At 33.9% G+C, this 23433-nt stretch overlaps 1 protein-coding gene across 1 annotated transcript; it reads left to right on the top strand.

Annotated features, from left to right (window-relative positions):
- Positions 1 to 679: 679 nt before the first annotated feature.
- LOC137402624 (synaptonemal complex protein 1-like) lies at positions 680 to 12783 on the top strand. The gene is made up of 8 exons (XM_068089128.1): positions 680 to 878; positions 1134 to 1238; positions 8196 to 8258; positions 8593 to 8655; positions 8991 to 9053; positions 10044 to 10106; positions 10255 to 10317; positions 12641 to 12783. The coding sequence occupies exons 1-8, from the start codon at positions 680 to 682 to the stop codon at positions 12781 to 12783; spliced, it is 762 nt and encodes a 253-aa protein (XP_067945229.1).
- The last annotated feature ends 10650 nt before the right edge of the window (positions 12784 to 23433 follow it).

A 23433-nucleotide genomic window follows, 5' to 3' on the forward strand; every position in this document is an offset into this window, starting at 1 on the left:
TTAAATGAACACGCATATAGGTTTACTTATTGCCAGCTGACATGCTATAGAATATTGTTCAAGAAGAACTAATCTACTTGCGAGATGACAATGATAAAACAAGGGTACTGAGGTGATAAGACGTATGTGATCAATAAGTATACACAGATAATATAAGCTCTTATACAAACATACTATAAGATAATCATGTAGGCGCTATTTATACTACACCTACCAGTATGTCACACACTTCTAACAGTGTCTAGCACATAGTCTGCCTGACCGTTAGCAGATTATTGACGTACTTTCATCATGGCCTCCAACAACACTGAACTAAAACAGCTGCTGAGTAGATATTGTCATGATACTAAAGAAAGAGAGAGAGAGAAGTTGGCAGCTACAACAGCGGAGAACACATATATAGTTATCTATTGAAAGATCACAGTCTATGAAATATTATTCAAGCAATGCCCACCTATTCAAGCAATAACAATGACTGAATGACTATAACAATGTAAGACTACTGTGATCAATAAGTATGCATGCAGATACAGGAACAATGCAATTACTTATACAAACAAGATAAGAGACATTTGTATAGAAGCAGTCTCCATTAGACCTAGAAGTATAGCACACGCCTCGTGTAGTGTTTAGTACAAAGTTTGCCTGACCGTTAGCAGATTATTGACATACTTTCATCATGGCCTCCAACAGCACTGAACTAAAACAACTGCTGAGTAGATATTGTGATGATACTAAAGAGAAAGAGAAGTTGAGAGAAGTGCTAAAGAAGACAAGCGTTGAAGATCGATATGTAGCCATGCTCTCATGTAAAGGTTCAAATGGTTGGACACCAGCAGTAAAATCAGCAGTAGGAAAAGATATAGAAACCATAAAGTGTATGTTAGCTGGATTCACTTCATTGCAGTTCTATTAGGTGATGAGGCATAAAGATGATGATGGTGAGATACCTTTACACCAGGCTGCAGGAAAAGGTGACACTATCATGATAATGTATCTTCTAAGTAACTTTTCATTTGAGCACAGGTTTGAGATCCTTAAAATACCAGGTTGCTCTGGATATACACCGGCACATTGGGCAGCATGCAAAAGTAAAAGTGAAGCATTGCAATTACTGCTGACCTGTGTGACAGCAGAGCAACAGAAACAGCTACTGACACTTACAAGTAGTGATGGAAAGAAAGTTAAGGATCTTATGACACTGCCAGACCTCACTTATGGATACTTCAGTGAACAAGGTATGATTTGACTGAACTATATAGTACACTGAAAAGTTGCTTAAACACTAAATATCTTTAATAGCTGCCAATTCTACAAAAGATAAAATAACTGTTAAATGTTTTAATACTTTTCATTGTTAATTTAGAGTTGATTGGAAACTTTTTGTATTTTGTTTCTGACCTAGCATAAACTAATAGCTCAAATTCAGGGCAAACTATTTAATAATAAGCTAACTTTAAAATGTTCTTTAAGACCTTTTTACAAAATTTAAGATCGAGTTCAAAATTGAAACATGTTTTAAAAGTCAATTAAGTACTTTAGTGTCACAGCTAGTCAGTCATGTAGCCAGTTTTGTCATTAATATTTCCTAACCATTTGTGTACTGCTCTTAAAATACATGTTTTAACAGTTCTTCTATGACTATAAATTTTTGACTGAAGTGTAGCTAGTTTATGATTTGCTCAGTGAAATTGTCAACCTAAAGGTGATTTTAAAAGTTTTAACAAAAGTAAAAAAAAATTGAAGGATCACAACAAACTTTCTACCTCCTTATTTAAAATCAGACCTTTGTTAAAGTGTGAATAAATATGTTTGATCAATGTACGCATTAGCGGAGGGAAGGGTATGCCGCATACCACATACCTTATACTGCATGCATATACACAGAAGCACACACAGACACAAGATGTATTTCAGTAACACTTTGTTTTAGATACATGTGAACAAAAAGTTAACACACATTTCAATGTAAACCATGTTGCTCAATGACTGATGTCCAAAAGTTAATATTTAAATTTGTCCATAAAACACACACTAATTTCCGAGGTTTGCTCTAACACCGTATGATACAACAGTGCTACACTTTATAATCTATTATTTTAGTGGAGCCTCAGTAAACTTGAGCCATCATGGCCTTAACAGTCAGTCTAACTGCATAGTTTGTCTTTGTATCTGTTTGATCTATCACCATCTGGTTTGACGATTCGGAATAGTGCTTTAGGTTATCAAACAGGGATATTGTTACATGGTTAAATATGAGGACAGATCCCATTTTACACAACAAGCGTTTCCAGCTAGGAACAGCAATAATGGTAAATGTAAGTTTCTGTTTTGTTTACTGTTCCACAAGGATAAATACACTAAGGAGCAAGAAGAATATATTAGGAGTACATTTTCAGAACCAGTTATTTTCATACTTTGTTAATATCACCATTATGTTTACAAAAGAATAGTGTGTCTATATGTTGTAGCCTGAAATAATTGTCTTTGTGCAAAACCAGATATTCCCATATAAAATTCAGTAGAAAAAAGCTTTGCTGTCAAATTCAGATATTTCCTTCATGGATTTTGTTGCCCAGTCAGTTATTTTTAATAGATCATTCAATTGGTAAAAAACAAGTAAGTAAGAGATCTTGTTGATTAACTATCTTGCTATAAAGTTTTTTGTTCCAATCGAAAGGAATTAATAAATTTCAAACTTTTATGCTATAGAGCATTAAGTTAAGCTAGGTTACAACGAGCAGAGAATTGTGAACACGAATCGATGCATTCGACAAACAAAAGCGATAGTTATTTTTGAGATTCGTGAATCTGACTGCAAAAGAATACCTACATTGCACCGCATACTACTTGAAAAAAACTAACAATGAACAGCACAGAGCTGGAATTATAAATAAAACAACCTGTTCCCTTTGCATAACTCCATTTTTTTAAATCTATGAACACACATTTGAAAAGGTTTTTTGACTTATGTTAACAGATTTAACCCCAGCTAAAAGCAAAATATGAAAAACATTACCATTCCCAATAGTTAGCCATTGAGCGTATTACATAAGTATTCAAAGGAGTCATGCTGCCAGCCACTATGTTGTAATCAAGAAAAGAAACGTAGTTACATTGATAATTAATTGGTATTTTGAAATTGCATTAACAGTTAAATTGGTTTATGAAGTTCAGCACTGACTTAAATTATGCGTTAAATTATAAAATTTGTTTTTTAAAATAGTTCTAACAATAATTTGAAATTATTATTTTATGTAAAAAATAACCTATGCACTGTTTTAATCTAATTACCTTCAAAAAAGCTTACATTAAAAATTAAATTAGGAAAGCAGTTTTTCTGAAAATTCATTGCGAGATAAATTGAAAATGTTTGAAACTCGCATATCTGTTCATGGGCTTCCACTAGCATTATTTACTTCTTCGGTACTTTCCAGATCACACAGCATCTGAGGAGCCAAAATAACTGCTAGCCATCAGTCGGCTCACTTATACTGATATTTGGTGTTGCACTGTCTTTTCCTGTTCAATAAAAGTGCGGAAATGTTTATGAAGATGCTTTGCAGTATGCATATATGCTTATAAGTCTTTCATCGATAAGCTTGAACTGCCGGCAGTCTTCACATGTGGATCAGCTGACGCCATCAGCTTTACCATGGTGGAGTCTGACTCAATGTTCTAGCATGTACTGGAACTTGGCTAACATCTGTAGTCACTTACTTAGCCATCTGGTTTGACAGCTTTCCCGCTTACATAGCAATTTGATAAAAGTGTGATTTTTACACAGATAGAATGACCGATTTCACAGTTAGAACTAGAAAATCCTTACCAAATTTACCACAGCAAACAACCTATCCTGAGTTACCCAGTGTTTTTTTCTTAGCCGGCTCAAGGGCTTTTACGAAAAGCACAATCAAAATCCTGACCTCTTCCTGTACTAAAAAGAGCCTAGCACCAACTGCAGCCACTGACATTCATATCTAGGATATACGACCGGCTGCAACCAGGATAGTTGTAACAGGCCAAGAACAGACGTTCCTTCATCACCCCTAAGGGAACCTTTTACTCATGCCGGCCTGTCAATGTAAAACAGTAATGCGGCATCAAAATCACACCTATACTGCCAGCAACAGGTCACCATACTCAAAAAGCCTCCCATCAGCCCAAGCTTATCAATGATCGATTAGTTTTGAGCTGTAGGCGTTTTCTTTAGAACAGTAGAAACACAAAACTAAACACAATTAACAAAACTGTTATCAAAATACTTCAAATTTGGATAGTTTTACATTTACCATAGTTTCCTTCAGAGCTTTGAACGTTTGCTCTGAACACTGCAACTGAGTGTAAAATTTAGGGGCAAAGAAAATAATGTTATCGAAAAGGAGCAGCAACATTTTTCAATGCAGTCTAGGTTGTTTGCGCTACATTAGTCTCTAAAAAGTACCGGGTGCAGAGGTAAAACCAAAGGCCAAGACCTTCCTCTAAAATAGTAGTAGAAGAGGTAACCAGCGCTTTTCTGGTGAATCTGTGTCTTAGGCTACTTACCTGTAGCCACTGACCAAGTCTAGTATATTGAAGTATTTGCTGCCATACAATGTATTGAGGCAGAAATGATTTAAAAATAGAGAATTAGTGCCCTGCTTGGTGTTGGCATTCAGCAGTCAGTAGCCGACACAGAATCAACACAAGCAATATTTTTTACTAACATAATTAGAGAGCTCTAGTCGTTGTTGGACTTGACACTCATTTTCAGCCTCCTTTCCCAATTTCAATTAGTATAGAGGCTGCTAAATGGGCCGGGTCGCTTCCTTCAGTAGGATAGAAAGCTCCACCATAAAGTTTTTGTCTCACATCTCTATTGCCAGTGTTGAATATGCCTTGATAGTGTGTCAACAATCATGCCAACTGATTTGCCTGCCAGGAAATAGAATGGTAGTTAATTTGGAATTATGGAAAGCCTACATCTCAACTGCACAAAAATGGTTATATGCAGTTTTGTCTTACTGCTGCAAACAAGTCTTCTTGGTAAACTACCACCTTTAACTTTGACATAGTTACACTCACCAATGTCAAGCCGAAGCCAAAAATGATTAGTTTTTCATTTACCTGGTGATCATCTACTTCTGTGAAAGGGCTGACTGTGATGCTGGCTCAGAGGTGTAGGGGTTGGTCTGTGAGGTCGAAGCCCAGCTTGACTATGCTTACTTTTAGCTCAGGTCAGTTCAAGATTGAAGCTAATGGTGGCCAGCCTAGACAGCCCTGTATAACTCCTTTTGGGCAGTAGTTCATAGTGATCACTCAACACGCAATGACTATCTCAATCCCAGTTAACAACATCATTTTTTACACCACCTAGACTTTTTTTGGTAACAATCGGCCATATCAGTCTATGCAGGTCACTAAGCTACCATCTACAGGGATGTCTAAACAGTCTGTTGAAATTACATGGCGCATTGGCGTGACCCAAAAAATAGCATTCCTAGAATGACATATTTGCTAATGTGGCTACCACAAAGGCCTCCTTGGTCTATACATTGCGGGCAAGTGCGCGATTTGAAAAAGTTTTAGCCAGATCTTATCAGCAATGAGACCAAGGCTGTAATTTTCATTGACAAATTGTTTCGCACCGTTAGAGAGCATGTCAAACACTTATTTGCTCAAAAAGTTTGTAATTCATGCGTCATCGACAGTGGAAGAAGTAACTGGTGATGTGGGGCCTGTCCAGAGCTAGCCTACTGATTGGCTTTGGATTACCCTGGCCTTGCATGACAAGCATACGGTGCCCAGACCCTTTTGAATCTAAGAGGGCAGTTTGCTGAAGTGTTTTCTAAGTCTGACTTACAGGTGTACCATGATTTGACATCGCTGCTATTAACTATTTGAACTCTAACCACTCATATTCGAGGATTGCATAAGTTTGTCAGAAATAATAGCAGCCAGCAAACTGGCATTAGCACAGCTTTGTTTAAAATTTATGTTGGTAAGTAATAGTGTAAATCAATCATAATAAATTATGCACAAAGAATAGGAGATTTTTTTTTCTTTTATTTTTAATTGTTTTCATATATATTTATTTACTTTTTTCGTTATATTAACAACTTATATTTGAACGAAATCAACAAAAATCAACACAACTCAATTTTTGGAAAATCATGTATGGTCATGTAGCAAATTAATAATTAAATGATAGTGCCAGCAAGATTTTTTCGATTATTTCAAATCATGAAACAATGATACATGTTTCTTTAATAAATATGAAGCTACTGTAAAGATTTTCACAAAGTTTAAAACAGTAAGAATATTTTTGGTTTTAGCCCAAATAACTGTAGATCACATTGTTCTAATTGTTGAATTTTTTTGTGTGTTGTCAGACTTTTTTGCCAGTGTTTTACCAGTCTGTTTAAAATTGAGCTTGTTCAAATTTATTTAATAGCTGTTTAAAATCTTTTGATTGTTTTCCAAATGACCTAGTGTTACCGACACACATTGACAGAGACATTAGGGTTCATAGAGCTATGGTAGGGTTCCGACTGCGACTAGTTGTGCTTACACTTTACTCTGAGGTTACTCTGGAGAAACCACAGTTCCTGTGTAGGCTATTAGTGTGTCATATGGTGAAAACAACAGAGTTCAGACAAGTCGGGTTAGCTGGTTAGATGAGCTTTTGACGCTAGACCAGCTGAGGACCTTCAAGGTGATCTCTAAGTGCATGTCTGACAACACAGCCTGGTGTGGTTCTGTCTTGCTTGAATCATGTTGCCATGCCTGACACATCCTTCAAGTACTTGGAGTCCTGTTTCTTTAGAGCTTTGTACCAAATCCGGAGAGCAAAGGCTGAAGTATCTTTTACTGTCATCTACACCACTTTGCCAGGTGTAGACTTCAGCCATCTCAGCTCTATATTACTTTTCATGCTCTTTTAATTGGTAGCTCCTCTCGACATGAGGTCTCAAACTGGTTTCATGTTTGCATCGACTAACTTTCTCTTATAATTCTCGCTGCAACTAGATATTAGCCATACTGTTGCAGCCCTTTTTCGTTTATCCAGTGTTGTTGTTTTTTGCAAAGACTTTTTCGGCAAACTTTTGATGATTTATGATGAACAGTTTTATTATTGTATTATTATCCCGCTCTTTGGTGTACCGCTTCAGTCGTGTCGAGAGTGCTACTAGCAGCTGTTTGGCGGATTCTAGAGCCTCTATTGTGGCTTCCCTTTTTGGATGCTCTAAACTGTGATTAGATCTTTCACTGAGCCTACTAATTTTCTTGTGCAGGTCTTCGATCTTATTTTGTAGCCTCAGCTGCAAAGATGGAATGGCTTGAAGCCTTGTTGGCAGTGGCTTAATACCCATTTTCTCCAAGATGACAGTTGCTTAGTGGTACCCTGCTTCCATAATAATTAGCAGCTGGAATCTTGTTGATGATAATTTCCGCAAGCTCTCTCACCCTATATATATAAATATATGCGTATATATTTATATATATATATATAAATACATATATATATATATAAATATATATATATATAAATGTATTTTTATATATATGCAGGACAGATAGGGCAGTTGGTAAGGTATTGGAACAATGATCATTAGGTCCTTGGTTCAAACCCCAACAACTGCACCCTTCTGGTGGTCCTCAAACAAGACCCTTGCTTGTATAATGTCTCCAACCTCTACGATGAGTGCAATAACCAAAGCCATACCGGCTCGGACGTCGCCCGGTCAAACAAGGTCCTCGCTGCCTGTAGCTGAACCAGGACAAGGCAGTGAAAAATGGGCTACTGATTCAAAACGGATGAAATGGTCTCGGACTGATAACACGGATGTCATGCAGTGCTACTTTACGAGTGAACCTCAAAAGTGAAGCTACATGGGAAGGATGCGTCGACTATAAATATAATATATATAAATATATAAATAAAGATATATATATATTTTTTTTTATATATAGATTGATAGTGTAATATATCACAGTATTTAATATAACAAAACTGAGGGGCCATGAGAAAACTGCACAAGACTTGGATATGAAAAGGAAGGCACAATCTGCAGGGAAGGTTTGACACCATTCTACTTGGAATCATTTTTTAATAACCAGCTGCAACCTAAGTGGTTAACAACATGTTCATATTAAGAGCTTCAGCTAATATCTTGCTATTAATTTTCTAATCAAATTTTTTTTCCATATGACAGCATTGAAAAGTTCAAAGAAGAGTGTTCAGGAGTTGGATTTGAAAGTGAAGGCACAAACTGCAGGTAAGATAAGTGATTATTATACTTGGACGATCAAGAGCTCACCAGTTACAAAACAAGCAGATGGTAACATGTTCATATCTATTTCAACATGTTTAGCTAACTGTACCTAATATTGCAATCTATCACTTGGTTTAATCTAGAGAACTGCACAGTACTTAGATATAAAAGTGAAGGCACAAGCTGCATGTTAAATTAGACAATACTTTACTCAGAATAATTTTTGACTTTCCAGTTACAACATTGGTGGGTAGCAACAAGTTCATTTTCATATTAACCGTTTTAGCTAAAATATTGATAATTTTATTGTAATCTAACACATTGTTTTTAATTATAGAGTTAGACAGTTCAAAGAAAAGTGTTCAGGAGTTGGATTTGAAAGTGAAGGCACAAACTGCAGGTAAGATAAGTGATTATTATACTTGGACGATCAAGAGCTCACCAGTTACAAAACAAGCAGATGGTAACATGTTCATATCTATTTCAACACATTTAGCTAACTGTAACTAATATTGCAATCTATCACTTTGTTTAATCTGGGGAACTGCACCGTACTTAGATATAAAAGTGAAGGCACAAGCTGCATGTTAAACTAGACAATACTTTACTCGGAATTATTTTTGACTTTCCAGTTACAACATTGGTGAGTAGCAACAAGTTCATTTTCATATCAACAGTTTTAGCTAAAATATTGATACTTTTATTGTAATCTAACACATGGTTTTTTTATTATAGAGTTAAACAGTTCAAAGAAAAGTGTTCAGGAGTTAGATAGGAAAGTAAAGGCACAAGCCGCAGGTGAGATTAATTATTAGCTTGATTTTAAAAATCCAGAATTTGCCAGCCACAACCAAACAAAGTGCAACAGATAGTAACATGTTCATAGTCATATCAATGTGTTCTGCTAAAATCCTGCAATAATACTGATATAACTACTACGTACAATCATATCAGAACTTTTGCCAGCATACTTACAGCCTTATCCATACGCATCTAGATACTTACATATCGACATTCATGCATTTCATGAACTAAGCATCTATTAATTTTTATGATTTGCTAAAACTTAGTGAGTTTAGTTTGATCAACCTAAACATTAATCTTTTTTTCTGATGCACACTATAAGTTACTAAGTATTTTCTGGTAAATAATGTAAAATTAAGCCTGCTATATCAACAACAACAACATCATGATGAAAGACATGCCCTAGATGAGATGAAAATTGCTCAACAAGATGCAGGTAAATGTATATTCATCAATTTAGGAGTTTTGGAAAATCAAAAGAAATGGTTGAGCATTAACAATATGTGATAATTTATGTTTAGACAACCAACAACATTTACATAGTTCATAGAGCAAAGAAAGATTGTGAGAAACAGTCAACAGCTAGTATCTATAGATATACAATTATAAGTGTTTATATTATAGAATTATAGTTTCACTTTGACAATAATGTTCCTCTTATCTAGTGTCAGCCACTCGCTAAATTATCAAACGAAAACTTTCTAAACTGAAAACTAACTAAAAAATCAAAAAAATTAAAATAAAATAAAAACTAAAAAAAATTAAACTAAAAAATTATAAAATTAAAACTTTCAATGGTTCTAAGTGTTAGGAGCTAATAAGTCAAGAGTTAACAATTTATAAAAATTGTGAAGAGGTAAGGTTAGACCATACCTTGCTTAAAATGATTTGACACTCGCCAGTTACACTGTGAGTACTGTGGATAGAACTACGCTGATTTTAAAATTAACAGATTTAGCTAATGTATCACATTGTTTTTATTAGAGTTAAACAGTTCGAACAAAAGTGTTCACGAATTGGATAAGAAAGTAAAGGCACAAGCTGAAGGTAAGATTAGACAATACTTTACTTGGAATAATCTTTGACTGTGCAATCTTAAAATAGGCAAATACCAACTTGTTCATTTTCATAGCAACGCGTTTAGCTAATATATGGCTACCGATATTGTAATCTATCACATAATTTATTATAACAGAACTGAGCAGCTCAAAGAAAACAGCACAGGACTTGGATATGGAAGTGAAGGCACAAGCTGCAAGTAAGATAGATTACTAGTATACTTTTAAAAATCATGAACTGAGCAGTTAAAATAAAGGCGAATAGCAACAGACAGTAACATGCTCATATTCAGACCAATATCTTCTGCTAAAATTCTGCTATAATACTGATGTCACCACTACATGCAATGACTTCTGCATTTTTTCCAGCATACTTACATTCTTATACATACGCATCTAAAAACTTCCATATAAACATCTATGCATTTCATGAACTAAGCATTTATTAATTTTTCTGATTTGCTAAAACTTAGAGAGATTAGTTTGATCAACCTAAACAATAATCGTTTTTTATGCTTTCTATAAGTTAGTAAGTATTATTTAGTAAATATTGTAGAACTAAGGCTGGCAGATCAACAACTACAACGTAAGGAAATGATGCATGATTAGGAAGAGAGGGCAATAGCTCAACAAAGTTTAGGTCAATGTAGCTCTAGCAATTTAGGAATTTGAGTAGTTGGAAAAAATATGGTTGAGCATGATCAATATGTGATAAATTCTTTTGAGACATCCAACAGCATCTACATGTATATAGTGCATAAAACAAGGAAAGATTGTGAAAACCAGTCAATAGCTAGTATCTACGTACATAAAAAATTGTAGTTGCTTTCACTTAAACAGTAGTATTATTGTCTAAGGTGGGCTGTTTGCTGAATTATACAACAAGAGTTTGGATAATTTTAAGTGTTGGCATTTAGTACCTCAACAGTTAATGAATTATGAAGTTTTTGTAATTATTTTTATCAGACCAGGGTTCCTGAATTTTCAAGACCATCTTCCATTTCCAATTAAACTAGAGTATGGTAGAGATATTATCTTGCCAGTCGAACTTTAAATAATAACTGGTCAGTACTTGGGTGTTTGAACACTCGGGTCACCATTGGCTAATTGTCAAAGCATGTGTCATTGATTTCATCATTTTCTAAACAATACTGCATTATGTCCAAAAATTATTGGGGAGAAACCATTTTCAAGTAGACGTTATTACCTTACTAAAATTTTGTGCACCGGAGTAGTTTACAAAAATTAGTAATATAGAATCAACAATGGATGAACTTTAAGTAAAGCAATTGAGTAAAAATCCCTGATAACTTACATCTAGTATATTTGTGGGCTAGGTCTACTGTATCTTGTTCCAAAGTGATCAAACTTAGTCAATTAACGTAAAATTACTGACTTCAACAATGATGATTATTTACGTTTTGATTGGCTAGATAATATGTACAACTCTTTTGTTTAGAAAGAACTTAAACCAGTAGTTGAGAGCATTACTCTTACAACTTACCAAACTGATGTACAACCATTTTCAACTCAATGTCCTATCGGTCTGCCTCGAAATAGACAAAAGCTGTCACCTTAGATCATATGCATGTTTTTTACTAGAAAGGTGATACAGAAGATTTTAGAAATGAAACAGCTAATGAGTGCCAACAAATTAGTAGACAACAGTCAAAAGATGAAACTAGATTGACTTTTTTTAGGTGACATGATTAGCTTGTCAACTATTCTATGTTTTGGTAGCCGCATTCGGTAGATTTTACTTTCACAATGACGAGTGTTTACTTAATGATTAGCTAAAAAACAAGTCTTACTATTTTATCTTGTTGGAATCAAAATCTTTGATTGTAAAAAACATCGTTTATGATACTTTAGTCGGTTTACAGCAAGTATCACCTCTAACAGCCTTAAATGACTTTTCTATACTTACGAAGCTGTAACAAAGGGGCAACTCTGTATTTCACATTACAAACTTGCATAAAGATTAGTATATTTGAGTTATATAAACTAGATTGTATATCATATACCTATGCACATTTCTATTAGAGAACTTCAGAATTCTAACCAGAGGGTACAAGGGTTAGAATTAGGTATGTTGTTATAGATAAATATTTCATTACTTTATTTTTTAAATTATAAAGTTCATCAAACAATAATGAAACAAGTCCATTAGGAAACTTTCATATATTTTTTTGATGTACTCAATCAATCATTATTGATAAGAGACAACCAAATTTAAATTAATATATTTTACAGAACTTCATAACTCAAACCAGAGAGTGAAAGAGCTGGAATTAGGTATGTTGACATTGAGAAATCTCTCAGCAGGTTGTTCTTTGAAGTTGGAATTTTTATAAAATAATAAATAATGTGATTCAGAAAAAACTAAAATGTCTATATTTAGCCAATGATATTTGATAAAATACAACAGCCAGCTGGTATAGTTGGTCTTTGATCTTGATAAAAAATAGTTAGTGTTTTGTAAATAGCGTTTTAACTTGTATATACTGCTTGTAATTATTGCAGCTTTTCAAAGAATGGTGGAAATGCAGAGAGATATGCAACGAGAGACACAGAGATCATTAAGAGAAATAGATGAGTTTAACAGGAGATGTTTCTCTACTGGAGACACGGGAGATCAAGATCATGAGGATCAACTAGAATCATGAAACACAAAATGAAAATTTGTATTATTTGATTGTAAATAAAGCCTTCACTGATTTAACAGTTTTTTAGCACTAGCAGTAGACACATTTCCATTGTAAAACATTTTTTGCTACAGTTTAATTAACCATTACAGGTTCTCACTGTGTAAGATAATATTTACGTTTGTCATTTATAACACTGTTACATGCGCTTTATCTTCTGGGATAATTTTGCCCAATGATGGAATCTTTTTAACTTTTGTGTGTGCTTTTTCTATGTTTAGCAAAGATAATTTTATAATAGTTTCCATGATTACCTTCATTATATTTAGTGATTAAACAACATGCTTTTTTCAAAAGTAACTAGTTGGTTAAATGGTGAGTAGGTTTGAGTGACATAAATGCGCTGGATGAATAAAACCACTGTGAATAATTCTTACTTTTTCTCCCTAAAGCTATAAGAGTAAAGCAATGTTTGAGAATAAACAAAACACAATATTAGACCATAATCTACATCTTTTTAGTGGCTGAATTTTAGAACGGAGCTGAGTTTAAGTAGTAAGTTTGTTGCTGGATTGCTGTTTATTTGATAGCTCTGTTAATCAGGGACTTTTGAACAGAGGTTGAAATACAAAACATTGAAACATTTAACTTGTATTCCTATATTTTTTGCAAGCAGTATATTTAATTGTAATTTTGTAATTAGCACCAAAATCATAACAAATTACAATGTAGGTTAGTGTTAAGGTTATGCCTTTTTAATCCTTTTAAAAAAACAGTTGTAGCAATTTAGTCAAACACGCACTAAATTTCTAACATAATTATTTGAAAGATTGGTCAGGAATGTACTTAGTAAAAATATTATCAGTCATTTAATTTTGATAGGCTAACTACTAATTTCGACTTTTGCAGTAGATATTTAGACTGAAACCAACCATGTCAGAGTGTTTGCTGGTATCTTGTACCAAAACAGGAGTCAGTAACAGTAGTCAGTCAAGCAATAATTAATTAGTTGATAATAAGTTGAAAAAAAATAGTATCAACGTTTGTAAGATATAATTTTATAAGCAGGAACAGCCACAGTAGAAACCATACTTAATATTTGGGAGATTATCTCCACAACAAAATAAGGCTGTTTAAGTTTTTCGCTGAACAATTTGTCTAGCAGTAGCCTACTGCAATAAATTGCTGCATTAGCACTTACTCTGACGACTGTTATAACATTTTGTTATTAATACATTCACCAGGGCATTTAAACTACCCTCTGCTTCAGATAAGAACAAAGGGATTATGAAAAGTTGACAAACTGGTTTTTAAAGACAATAATACTTGGCGGTTACTTATCGAAGATTTGTGTAAACAAACTACTATTTAAGTTTCAGATGATTACTGTGAGATGGCGTACTTTAGGCGACTAAGTGATATCAATATTTTAGCCCTCAAACCTTTTATCTAAAGTATTAAAGTAGGTAAGAGCCTGGAAGAATGTCTGAGCAAGCTAATAACACACTCTTTGCATTACTAACTACAAACTTTTCACTTGGCATAAACCGATCTCAAATTATTAACACCCCATCTTAGTGACATAGCGCCATTGTTATCGTAGAAGCTAAACATTCTGGTGCTAAATCGCAAACTTGTCTGCTTGTGACAATAATCAAGAAAAGTTTTTAAAAATTCTAACATAAATACCTTTTAACTCGATTAGGAAAACTGCCTTCACTTTCTGTTAACTAAGGTTGACATGTCTGGTGTGATTCAGACGAATAGAGTATGTCATGCCTTGCATTGCAAAACTAATTTGAGGAGCAAAATGAGACTGTTGATGCAGTTCATTGGACCTCTTACCGTAAATTGTTGAACACCGAAATTCACAAAAATCTAAGAAATGCATCTTACGACAGAACTAGTAAATAAATAGAAACGGTAATCTATAAATGTGAAAATCAGTGTTTGTCTTTTTGTTAAAGATTGTATCCAGTTACAGCAGTAGAAATCGAGCCATTAAACATTCAAACAGCACTGTATTTAATCTTGGAACCTTTTGGTAGAAAGGCAGAAAACTCCTCAATTAGGCTACATAAAATTAAGGGGTTTAATTTTGCGCATGGTCATTACAGTGGTTGAGATACCCACACTTAAAGTGCAGGTTTGGTGTTATTAACTATCTGTGTTGATCGTTACAAACACAGGTTAATAAGCTGGCCTAGGACAAGGTACTTGTCCTAGGCCAGCTTATTAACCTCAGCCATTTTCTGTACTAAGAAAATGTACTGAGGTAAATAATTTAAAACAGAACTATTTCTCCCGGTAAGTCACTCAAAGTAATTCAGTGATTACTTTATTACCTGCACAACTAATCTTGTAGAAAAAAGTTAGCCATCAAATTGTTATCCATGTGCAGTGATATGCTGGTAGAAATGACATCATATAGTAGAATTGTAATATAACAATACTGCATTTCTAATAACAGCGGATATTTCACATGTCATGCATTAAAAATATATAGAAATATGTAGTAAAATATCTACAAAGTTAAAAGACTAAGCACTATACAGATATTTTGGGTGACAAAGTGAGAGTCAAACAAAGATTTTGTAAGAATGCAGTGTAGCCAAAGGCTTAGGCTACCGTCTAGCCCATATTAACGTTTAAAACACTGGCCGTGCTATTGCCGACATTTTAGTCTTTCTAATAATACAATCTGACCTACATCTCTATGTATATATTAATTCAAGTTTGTGTATCTGCGAGTCTGTATGTGTTTCCAGCTACAGCAATTCAAATAATTGAATGAATAATTCATACTGCAGAAGGTTTGATCTCGGGACTTCCCACTCACCAGTCCGATACTTAACCAATTATTCCACATGAGCTAGGTGATATATGTTGTGATATGGGTGCAGATACGTAACCTTTCTTCGCTACCATGTAACATTATGGTACAATGTCCTGTATAGCACTAGCGTAACTTTATGCGTGCCTAATTGTGAGAGCAAATAGTAAGCTTACTCAAATTGACCATTGGAAATGTACCAAGATAAAAGCAAGTGGTAGCCACCTCTCATTGTTTATAAGCTGATTTTCAAAACCCGAGCATGGCCGGGTATCCACTTAGTATATAGTATATGTATAGTTCTTTTTCATATGTATAAATACATATACCGTAAAACCTTTAATTGAATGCCATCTCCATTTGATCGCCAACATAAGAGGCGGGTTGGACATTATGGCTCCCCGCTTTCATTGATTGCCACCGCTTTTTAACCGCCACTTTGACATTCTTGGAGTTAATGGAAAACGCTACTGTTCAATATTAATAACAGTCTGATGATTTTCTCAAAAACTGACAGGTTTAGGGTTTAGCGCTAGAGTTATTAACCTGGTAAAAATAACACTACGTCACTGAGAGGGGTTGTTCCTTGACTAGTTGTGCAAAGTCTGAGTTGTCAGGTTGCCCATTCTTCACCTTAATCTATCACACTATCTTACAGCTTTAGATAACCAGGCCAGCTATTTGAGAATTAAAATGATAAAATCAACAGGTTGTTCCAAGCTCATCACAGATCAGTAAAGATCAAAACTCAGTACCAATACAAATTATAGATAAGTAACTGTCAAGTGTTGTTATCTCTATTGGTTAGACAAATGCCTACACTTAGAAAGCATTTTGCTTCTTTCGTTAAGATATGCTAAATGCGGTTGGTAGACTATAAATAGCTTTTCTCAAAAGCAAAGCTCACATCTCACAGAGATATTATTAAAAGAGGATGCAGTTTGTAAAATTTTCAAATATATGCTGAAGTTAAAGTATTTATCTTTTGATTGCAATAAATGTTTTGATGGCTGTGTTTATAGTCTCTTATTGGCATGTTTAAATGAGTTTTTGTGGTTGGTGTGTCGTTTCTTAAAATGTTGTCAACTTTTTAGTTCTGTGGTTTAATATATGATATTTATATATGTATATATATACAGCTCTACATACACAGCTCTAATTGACTCAATAACTGAGCTCCTTACGTTACAGTGTAAACTTCAAATACTATGGATATATATATATATATATATATATATACAGTCAAACATGGATCACTCAAATTTCACAGGACCGAGCGAAAGTGTTTGAGTTATCAGAGCACTCAAGTTCTCGGAGCACTGCCACGAATCCATGTATTTATTTATTAGTATATACATGTACATTAACAAACCATAATATAAATCAAAAGCATAAATGGCTTCTTTCAAATCAAATGCTTCTAATGTAAAGTTTAAAAGTTTTCATTAAAAAGTATAAAGATTTTTTTATCACTTGAGATTGGTTTGTTGTTTGAGGTGATGTTATTGTCAGGACGATTTTTAGATTAAAAATTGGCAAAACTTGATTGCTGTTCAAATGCTAAGAAAAAAAGACATCTTTTTCTTTTAGGCGTTTTCCCCGAGATCCATTTTGCCGATTTTTCCTGAAGTTTATGCAAAGGTTACCTCACTTTTTTTGCTTCCAAAGAGCCATTGCTAAGCGGTTTTTTGATAAAAATCAAATTTCACCAAACTTCTAGAAAAGTTGTTGACAGAAATGTTTTGCCGATGATGGTAACAACTACGAAAAGTTGAGGTTTACCTCTATGGCTTCGAATAAAGTGATTTTATAAAGCGACTAGCTGCATTACTCGCCTACAGGAACAGATTTACGTGCAGCATAAGGTTTATTGAGAGTTGTCTTTCATACTGTAAAACAACTCCAAATATGCAGTCTACTGAAATCATTGTCCTGATCAGAGCATGCATGCACATATACATGTCAATGTTGGAGAGAACAATGGAAATCTGCAATATGCCTTACAGCTAGATGTGTGTAAAATCTAGTAAATATTCTAGATTCATGCATCTGTTCATACCCGTCTAAATACTTGCAGTTGACAATCGCATCCTTCTGCCGCTGAGCCCCCGCCTCGGCTGACCAGTCTTTAACCCGCCGAGCAGTTGACAATCGCGCTCTTGCCCTCACCTCGCAATCAATCGCTTCGCAATCAATCGCCTTGCAATCAATCGGCCTGCACCCGCCTCGCAATCAATCGCCTCGTAATCAATCGCCTCGCACTCGCCTTGAAATCAATTGCCTCGCACTCAATTGCCTCGCACTCGTCTTGCAATCAATCACATTGCACTCGCAACCAATCGTCTCGCAACCAATCGCCTCACAATTGCAATCAATCGCCTAGCACTCAATCGCTTCGCACTCGTCAACTCATTCATCCGAAAAGCCGTGCCTGGAGACTCTCGCTGTACTCGGGACAAAAAAGGTCTCCCACACATCCTCGAGTGACGCCACGGCCTCAAGCCTAGCTGTGCTACCCGGCGTTGTCCGGGTAGTAAATAAAGTCTTTGCACAAAAAATCTATTTGTATTTAACATATATAACAACATTTGCCATTTCTAACATTCCAACTAAATAGGTAACATGAGAAAACATGATAGGTAACTTATCATGAAAAAAGTGTTTTGTGATAAATAATAATTGAATAAATAAAGAATTTGAGAGAAAATAAAAACAACTGTAAAGTTTATCAAACTATGTCAAACAACTGCAGCTTTCAAATCATGAGGATAATGTTTTTTGCCAGTCTAATAAATAAAAAAATAAAACAATTGTAAAAGGGATTAGATGTAAATTTAAAATAATTAGCAAGTAAAAGCTAAATTAAGTTGGTTTTGCAACAATTACAATAAAAGATGATAAGGTGATGCTGACATGGTAATGTTGGTATATGTTGACTTAATAGTAGCAATTCTTGCATAAAAATGTGTGGGTATAAAAAGGTTACTGTCTCACCAGAAACTATGCATCAATTCTTTGAATACAACGATACTAAAAAATATGACAGAATATCATAGTATTTTGTAGTTGAAATTTTATTAGAACAATGTCTGCCAAAAATGGTTGAATAAAAGAATAATATTAATAATAAAGATTGAATACTAATTAAGTAATAACAACAGTGATAAGAAAATAAATAATGTTTAAACTTTAAACACGATACTCAATTTATGTTTAGAAGAATGCAAGTTGAAATAATAACAACGATGAAACAAACTTTAAAAAGCTTATATTATAAACTTCAAAAGTCATAACGAGTTTATAAATGTAATAAGAGAATTTAAATTTATATATCTATATGTATATATTTCTCAAAGTTTGTAACTGTATGTAAATATAAGAGAGTGGAGAATAACTGATACTTGCAATCTTACACGATCAATCTTACAGCAATCGTAGAAATGTTTGCTGTAAAATGTGAAATTAATTACGAAAAACTAACTAGTTAGGTTTAACAGGAAAGATGTGTAAGCTAATACATTTAGTTGTACAACCCAGCATTGCCAGGGTAAAAAAAAAACTGAACAAAAAATTGATTTGTATTTAACATATAACAACCTTTGCCATTCTACATAAAACAACTCGAAAGATTTTCAAACTTACTTTGTCAAATAACTTTTAAATTTCATATCATGAGAAATATGCTTGGTGCGTGTCAAATAATTTTTAAAAATAAAACAACTATAAAGGGTTTAGATGTAACAGCGAAATAATTAGCAAGTGATAGCTAAATTGAGTCTGTTTTGCTACGATTACAATATGAGATGATTCGGTAAGGATACAATTAATACGAACTGAGAAAACAAAATAAAATTCGTGAATATGTTGAATTAATAACAACTCTTGCATAGAAGTGTGTGTATAAAAAAGTTACTGTTCCACCAACAGCTATTCATCAAAACTCTGAATACGACGATATTGATACGACGATCTGTTAAGTAAAAATAAACTATTGTATTGTCTTTGTTTTATCAAATGTGAGAGAATCTAAATGTTATTCCTATTCAAGATAATACAAACGTCCGCGTGAAAAGCAGTGACCTTAACAGCAAATTAGCAATTAAAGCTTAAGAAAAGCCAGAAATAGAGGTTAAAAAAACGGCATCGTGTTTCATAGAGTTAACAAAATTTAATCGCCAAATTCTAATATCGAGAGAGTCTATTGTCGATATCGTTTTGCCAAAAACGAATGAGCCCTAATACATCGAGGACAAAAAAGCATCGCGTGTCATGAAGCTAAAAGAAAATACATGAGTTGTAATTATTACGTCATTTTTGTGTGACAACGGCAAACGATGAAAAGGTTATGTATAGAGGCGCACTAACCGGAGAATTTCGTTAATGCGCCCTAGATATCTAGTAGCGGCTAATAGTCCGAAAAGTTTGGTACTCTATAAAGCGGACAGACAGATAGATAGACAGACAACAATTGCCGTTTATATAGCAGATAACAACCGTTTTGGTAGCCGTTGAGCAATAAACTGTTAGAGTTAACAAAGTTGAAATCGAGTTATCTAAAGCAATTAATCATTATGTAAGAACAGACTAAACAAAACCATTCGAGTTAACCATGTGTTCGAGCTATCCGAGAGCGAGTTATCCTTGTTTGACTGTATATATAGATATATATATATATATATATATACATATATATATATATATACATGTATATATATAGCTATATCTATAGCTATAGAATCTGAAACCAATACAAATGTTACAAGACAAAGAAAAAATGATTTCTATGACAAAAAGTTGGATGTCATAAATCCATAGGAAGAAGGCGCTAGTATTGGTAATACTGCCAAAAATATGGTCGCAATCAAATAACAAATGTGACCATAGTTATTAAATACAAGAAATTCGTTGAAGCAAACTCAACGAGAAGCTTAGGACTGAAGACTGAAAAAAGTTTAAGGCCATGCACAAGATCAGCATTCAGGTGGACCTACCATTTAGTAGTGGAAAATGCATAGTTGAGACTGAAAAACTTAGATTGGCAGAAAAATTGCTCAGGTTTAATTTACTGGTTATGTCTGATACACAAAGACAATACTGTACAATTTATGTGTAATGTAATGTATGTCATTAATTTAACATTTTTGTGTATTGTGTATTTCATGTTGATTTTATGTTGTATTTTCTTGTTTAATCATGTCTTTGCAAGTGGGCCTGTTTTCTACTACGTATATACAAATTGTCGCATGTATCTAATTCATATATTACTAGCTACTCAAGATGGTGGGCTCATCAAAAATACTTTTTAGAACTTTCTGAATGCTTGCCTTCTAGGGTATAAGCACATGTATGTACAAACTTCTACATGTATGGCTATATTAAATCTTATGTACATTTCATACAAGACAAACTACTGTAGAACGTTCTCTGAATTTTTTACAAGCGTAAGCTCACTAGCGATCTTTTGCATTTCACCAGCATTTACACTGCACCAGCAAGCATCGCTCTCGATAAGTGAACCAAAAGGCTTTTTTCTACATTGCCCCATATTGGCTTGTTTTCTTAGAAAACTCTCTGCACCAGCAGGAGAACTGTGTCTTTTTGATCATTTCTGCTTTTCATTACCCTACAGTGTTTAACTTTTTCTTTCAAAACCAGTCAGAAAAAAATGGACAGGATTAGACAACTTATTTTACCCTGCTAAAAAAATTCATTTAATGATGTATTAAATTTGTTTTCAAGTGTACTGTAATATAATTAGCATTGATACCTACTTGCCTTCTTTCTGCTCTATTCGCTACATGTACCAGCTCAAGTCAAGTCACTCCAAAGGTATATACACTTGTATAGTAAATAAAATTTATTTTTTCTTTTTGACGGCCATTAAATGGTCAAGTGTGCAAGAGGCCGCTTTTGATAACTGCGTCGCTCGGCTTTTTTTATTGAATTGTACTGAAAGATTCTGTTATATGTATGTCATGAAGGTAACAATTTTTTACCGTACTACACTTGGTACAGACATTATGATGTGGCACTCTATGGTATTGCAGGTCATAATCACTAGGTGCACATACTACCATGCAGCTGTTTTAACTATAGTTACTAAAGTTAATTTACTATTTTGTTGCTAACTTTCAATATGTAGAGCATTTTTATAAAACTTTGGTCAATTTTACCACTTTATTTCACATTGTATAATTACAATGGTTTTTATAACCCTATATACAATTTTTTACCATTCAATGCCAACCTTAGACTGGTTCAACATTGTATCCTAAGGGTTCAACCTAAAATGTAATAAAAGTAATGATGATGAAAAACCTTTAATCTGGTAGTGTGCACAAGAGTTAACAACTGGATTTTTAACAGAGTGCAACACCATGACAGCAAAGTAAAATTATATCAAAGATGTAGGAACAAACATTTATGTGTCACATTATTAGAATGCATGTATTTATGCAGTAAAACCTTTTAGGATTGACTACAGGAGCGTCAAACAGAGATTTATTTTTACTGCTGTATGGCCACAAGTTTAGGCTCACCTTTAATACATATTAATCTCAAGAATACTGGCCACCTCATAGGTTACATTTGCAACATTCTATGCATAATCTATATGATTTAAGAGTAGCACAACTTGTTTTCACGTACTATCCCTAAGAACCAATTGTGATCTAGCAATAATTTAGTAAAATGTGTGAAGGATTCATTGACTGAGTATCATGTGTATGTTTATTCTAAATATAGTAACAGTTTGTATTGAAGCGAATGAAGATGAACTAGCCTGTCAGTATTAATTTATGGCTCTGGAAAAAAAACTACTGACACTGCGGCCTTACAGTTTTGCAGTAGTCTGAAAATCTAGGTGTGAGATGTGATGTCAAAGTATCTGGTAAATATTTTATTTACAAATATTGTGTAGTTTAAGTGACCAAAATATCCTAATACAGTAAAAACTCTCTAGCATCTCGAAAAGTGTTTTGTCAAAGTGGAGTTGTCTTCTTTTTTTTCTTTGCAACAAGCCTATGCAAATTGAGAAATATCATGTAGAATGTTGTTTTTTCATATAGCTTTTAAATAGCAACAGAGCACTTCTGAAAAAACCGAATTATTTTTCCCATTTTTCGTTCACTATGACATCTGCCATAATTTTACACACTGCATCGCGCAAGGTACTTGCACACGAGTAAGTTTGGTTAAAAATCTTCTGGCAGGTAATTTCTATTGGCTAACGTTTAGCTTTTCTGTTTCTAACAAATCACGAGCTATTTCGAAGTTTGCGTTGTTGGCAAACTGCTCACTCATTGAAGTTTTAGACACCTCCTCTCCGATTACATTAGCTATTCATGAGAATACAACTCTGATACCAGTTCCATAGAGATGTTGTTAGCTAAATTAATACTGGATAATTACTTCTACATTTAAAAAGTTTGTTTTATATGGCTCTTTGCAATAGTGACCCTAAAAAATACTTGACCAATCACAACTTTTAAACGCAGAGTGCTCTTACCCCAATAAACTTCTTTGTTTGTTTTTAGTCACAACCCGAATGTTTAAAATTTAGATGAAAACTAGTTTTTGTATAGAGTTAAATTATCTTTGTAGTATTTGTTATAGGGTATGAAATGATCTGCTCAACTCTGTATTGAAACAAAAAGCTAGACTATAAACAAACTTATCTCAGCACAGTGACCATCACTGTAAAATAGAATGTTTTCTACTGTTGCTCACCAGAACTGTAACTAAAACTGCTGACAAGAAAAAGTTAATTAAACTAACAATAAGAATACACAGAGTCAAAAATCCCTGTCCAGCCTTTACAATTGGTTTGGTAAACAATA

Source organism: Watersipora subatra, chromosome 8 (assembly GCF_963576615.1).
Source record: "Watersipora subatra chromosome 8, tzWatSuba1.1, whole genome shotgun sequence".
NCBI classification, from domain to species: Eukaryota; Metazoa; Bryozoa; class Gymnolaemata; order Cheilostomatida; family Watersiporidae; genus Watersipora; species Watersipora subatra.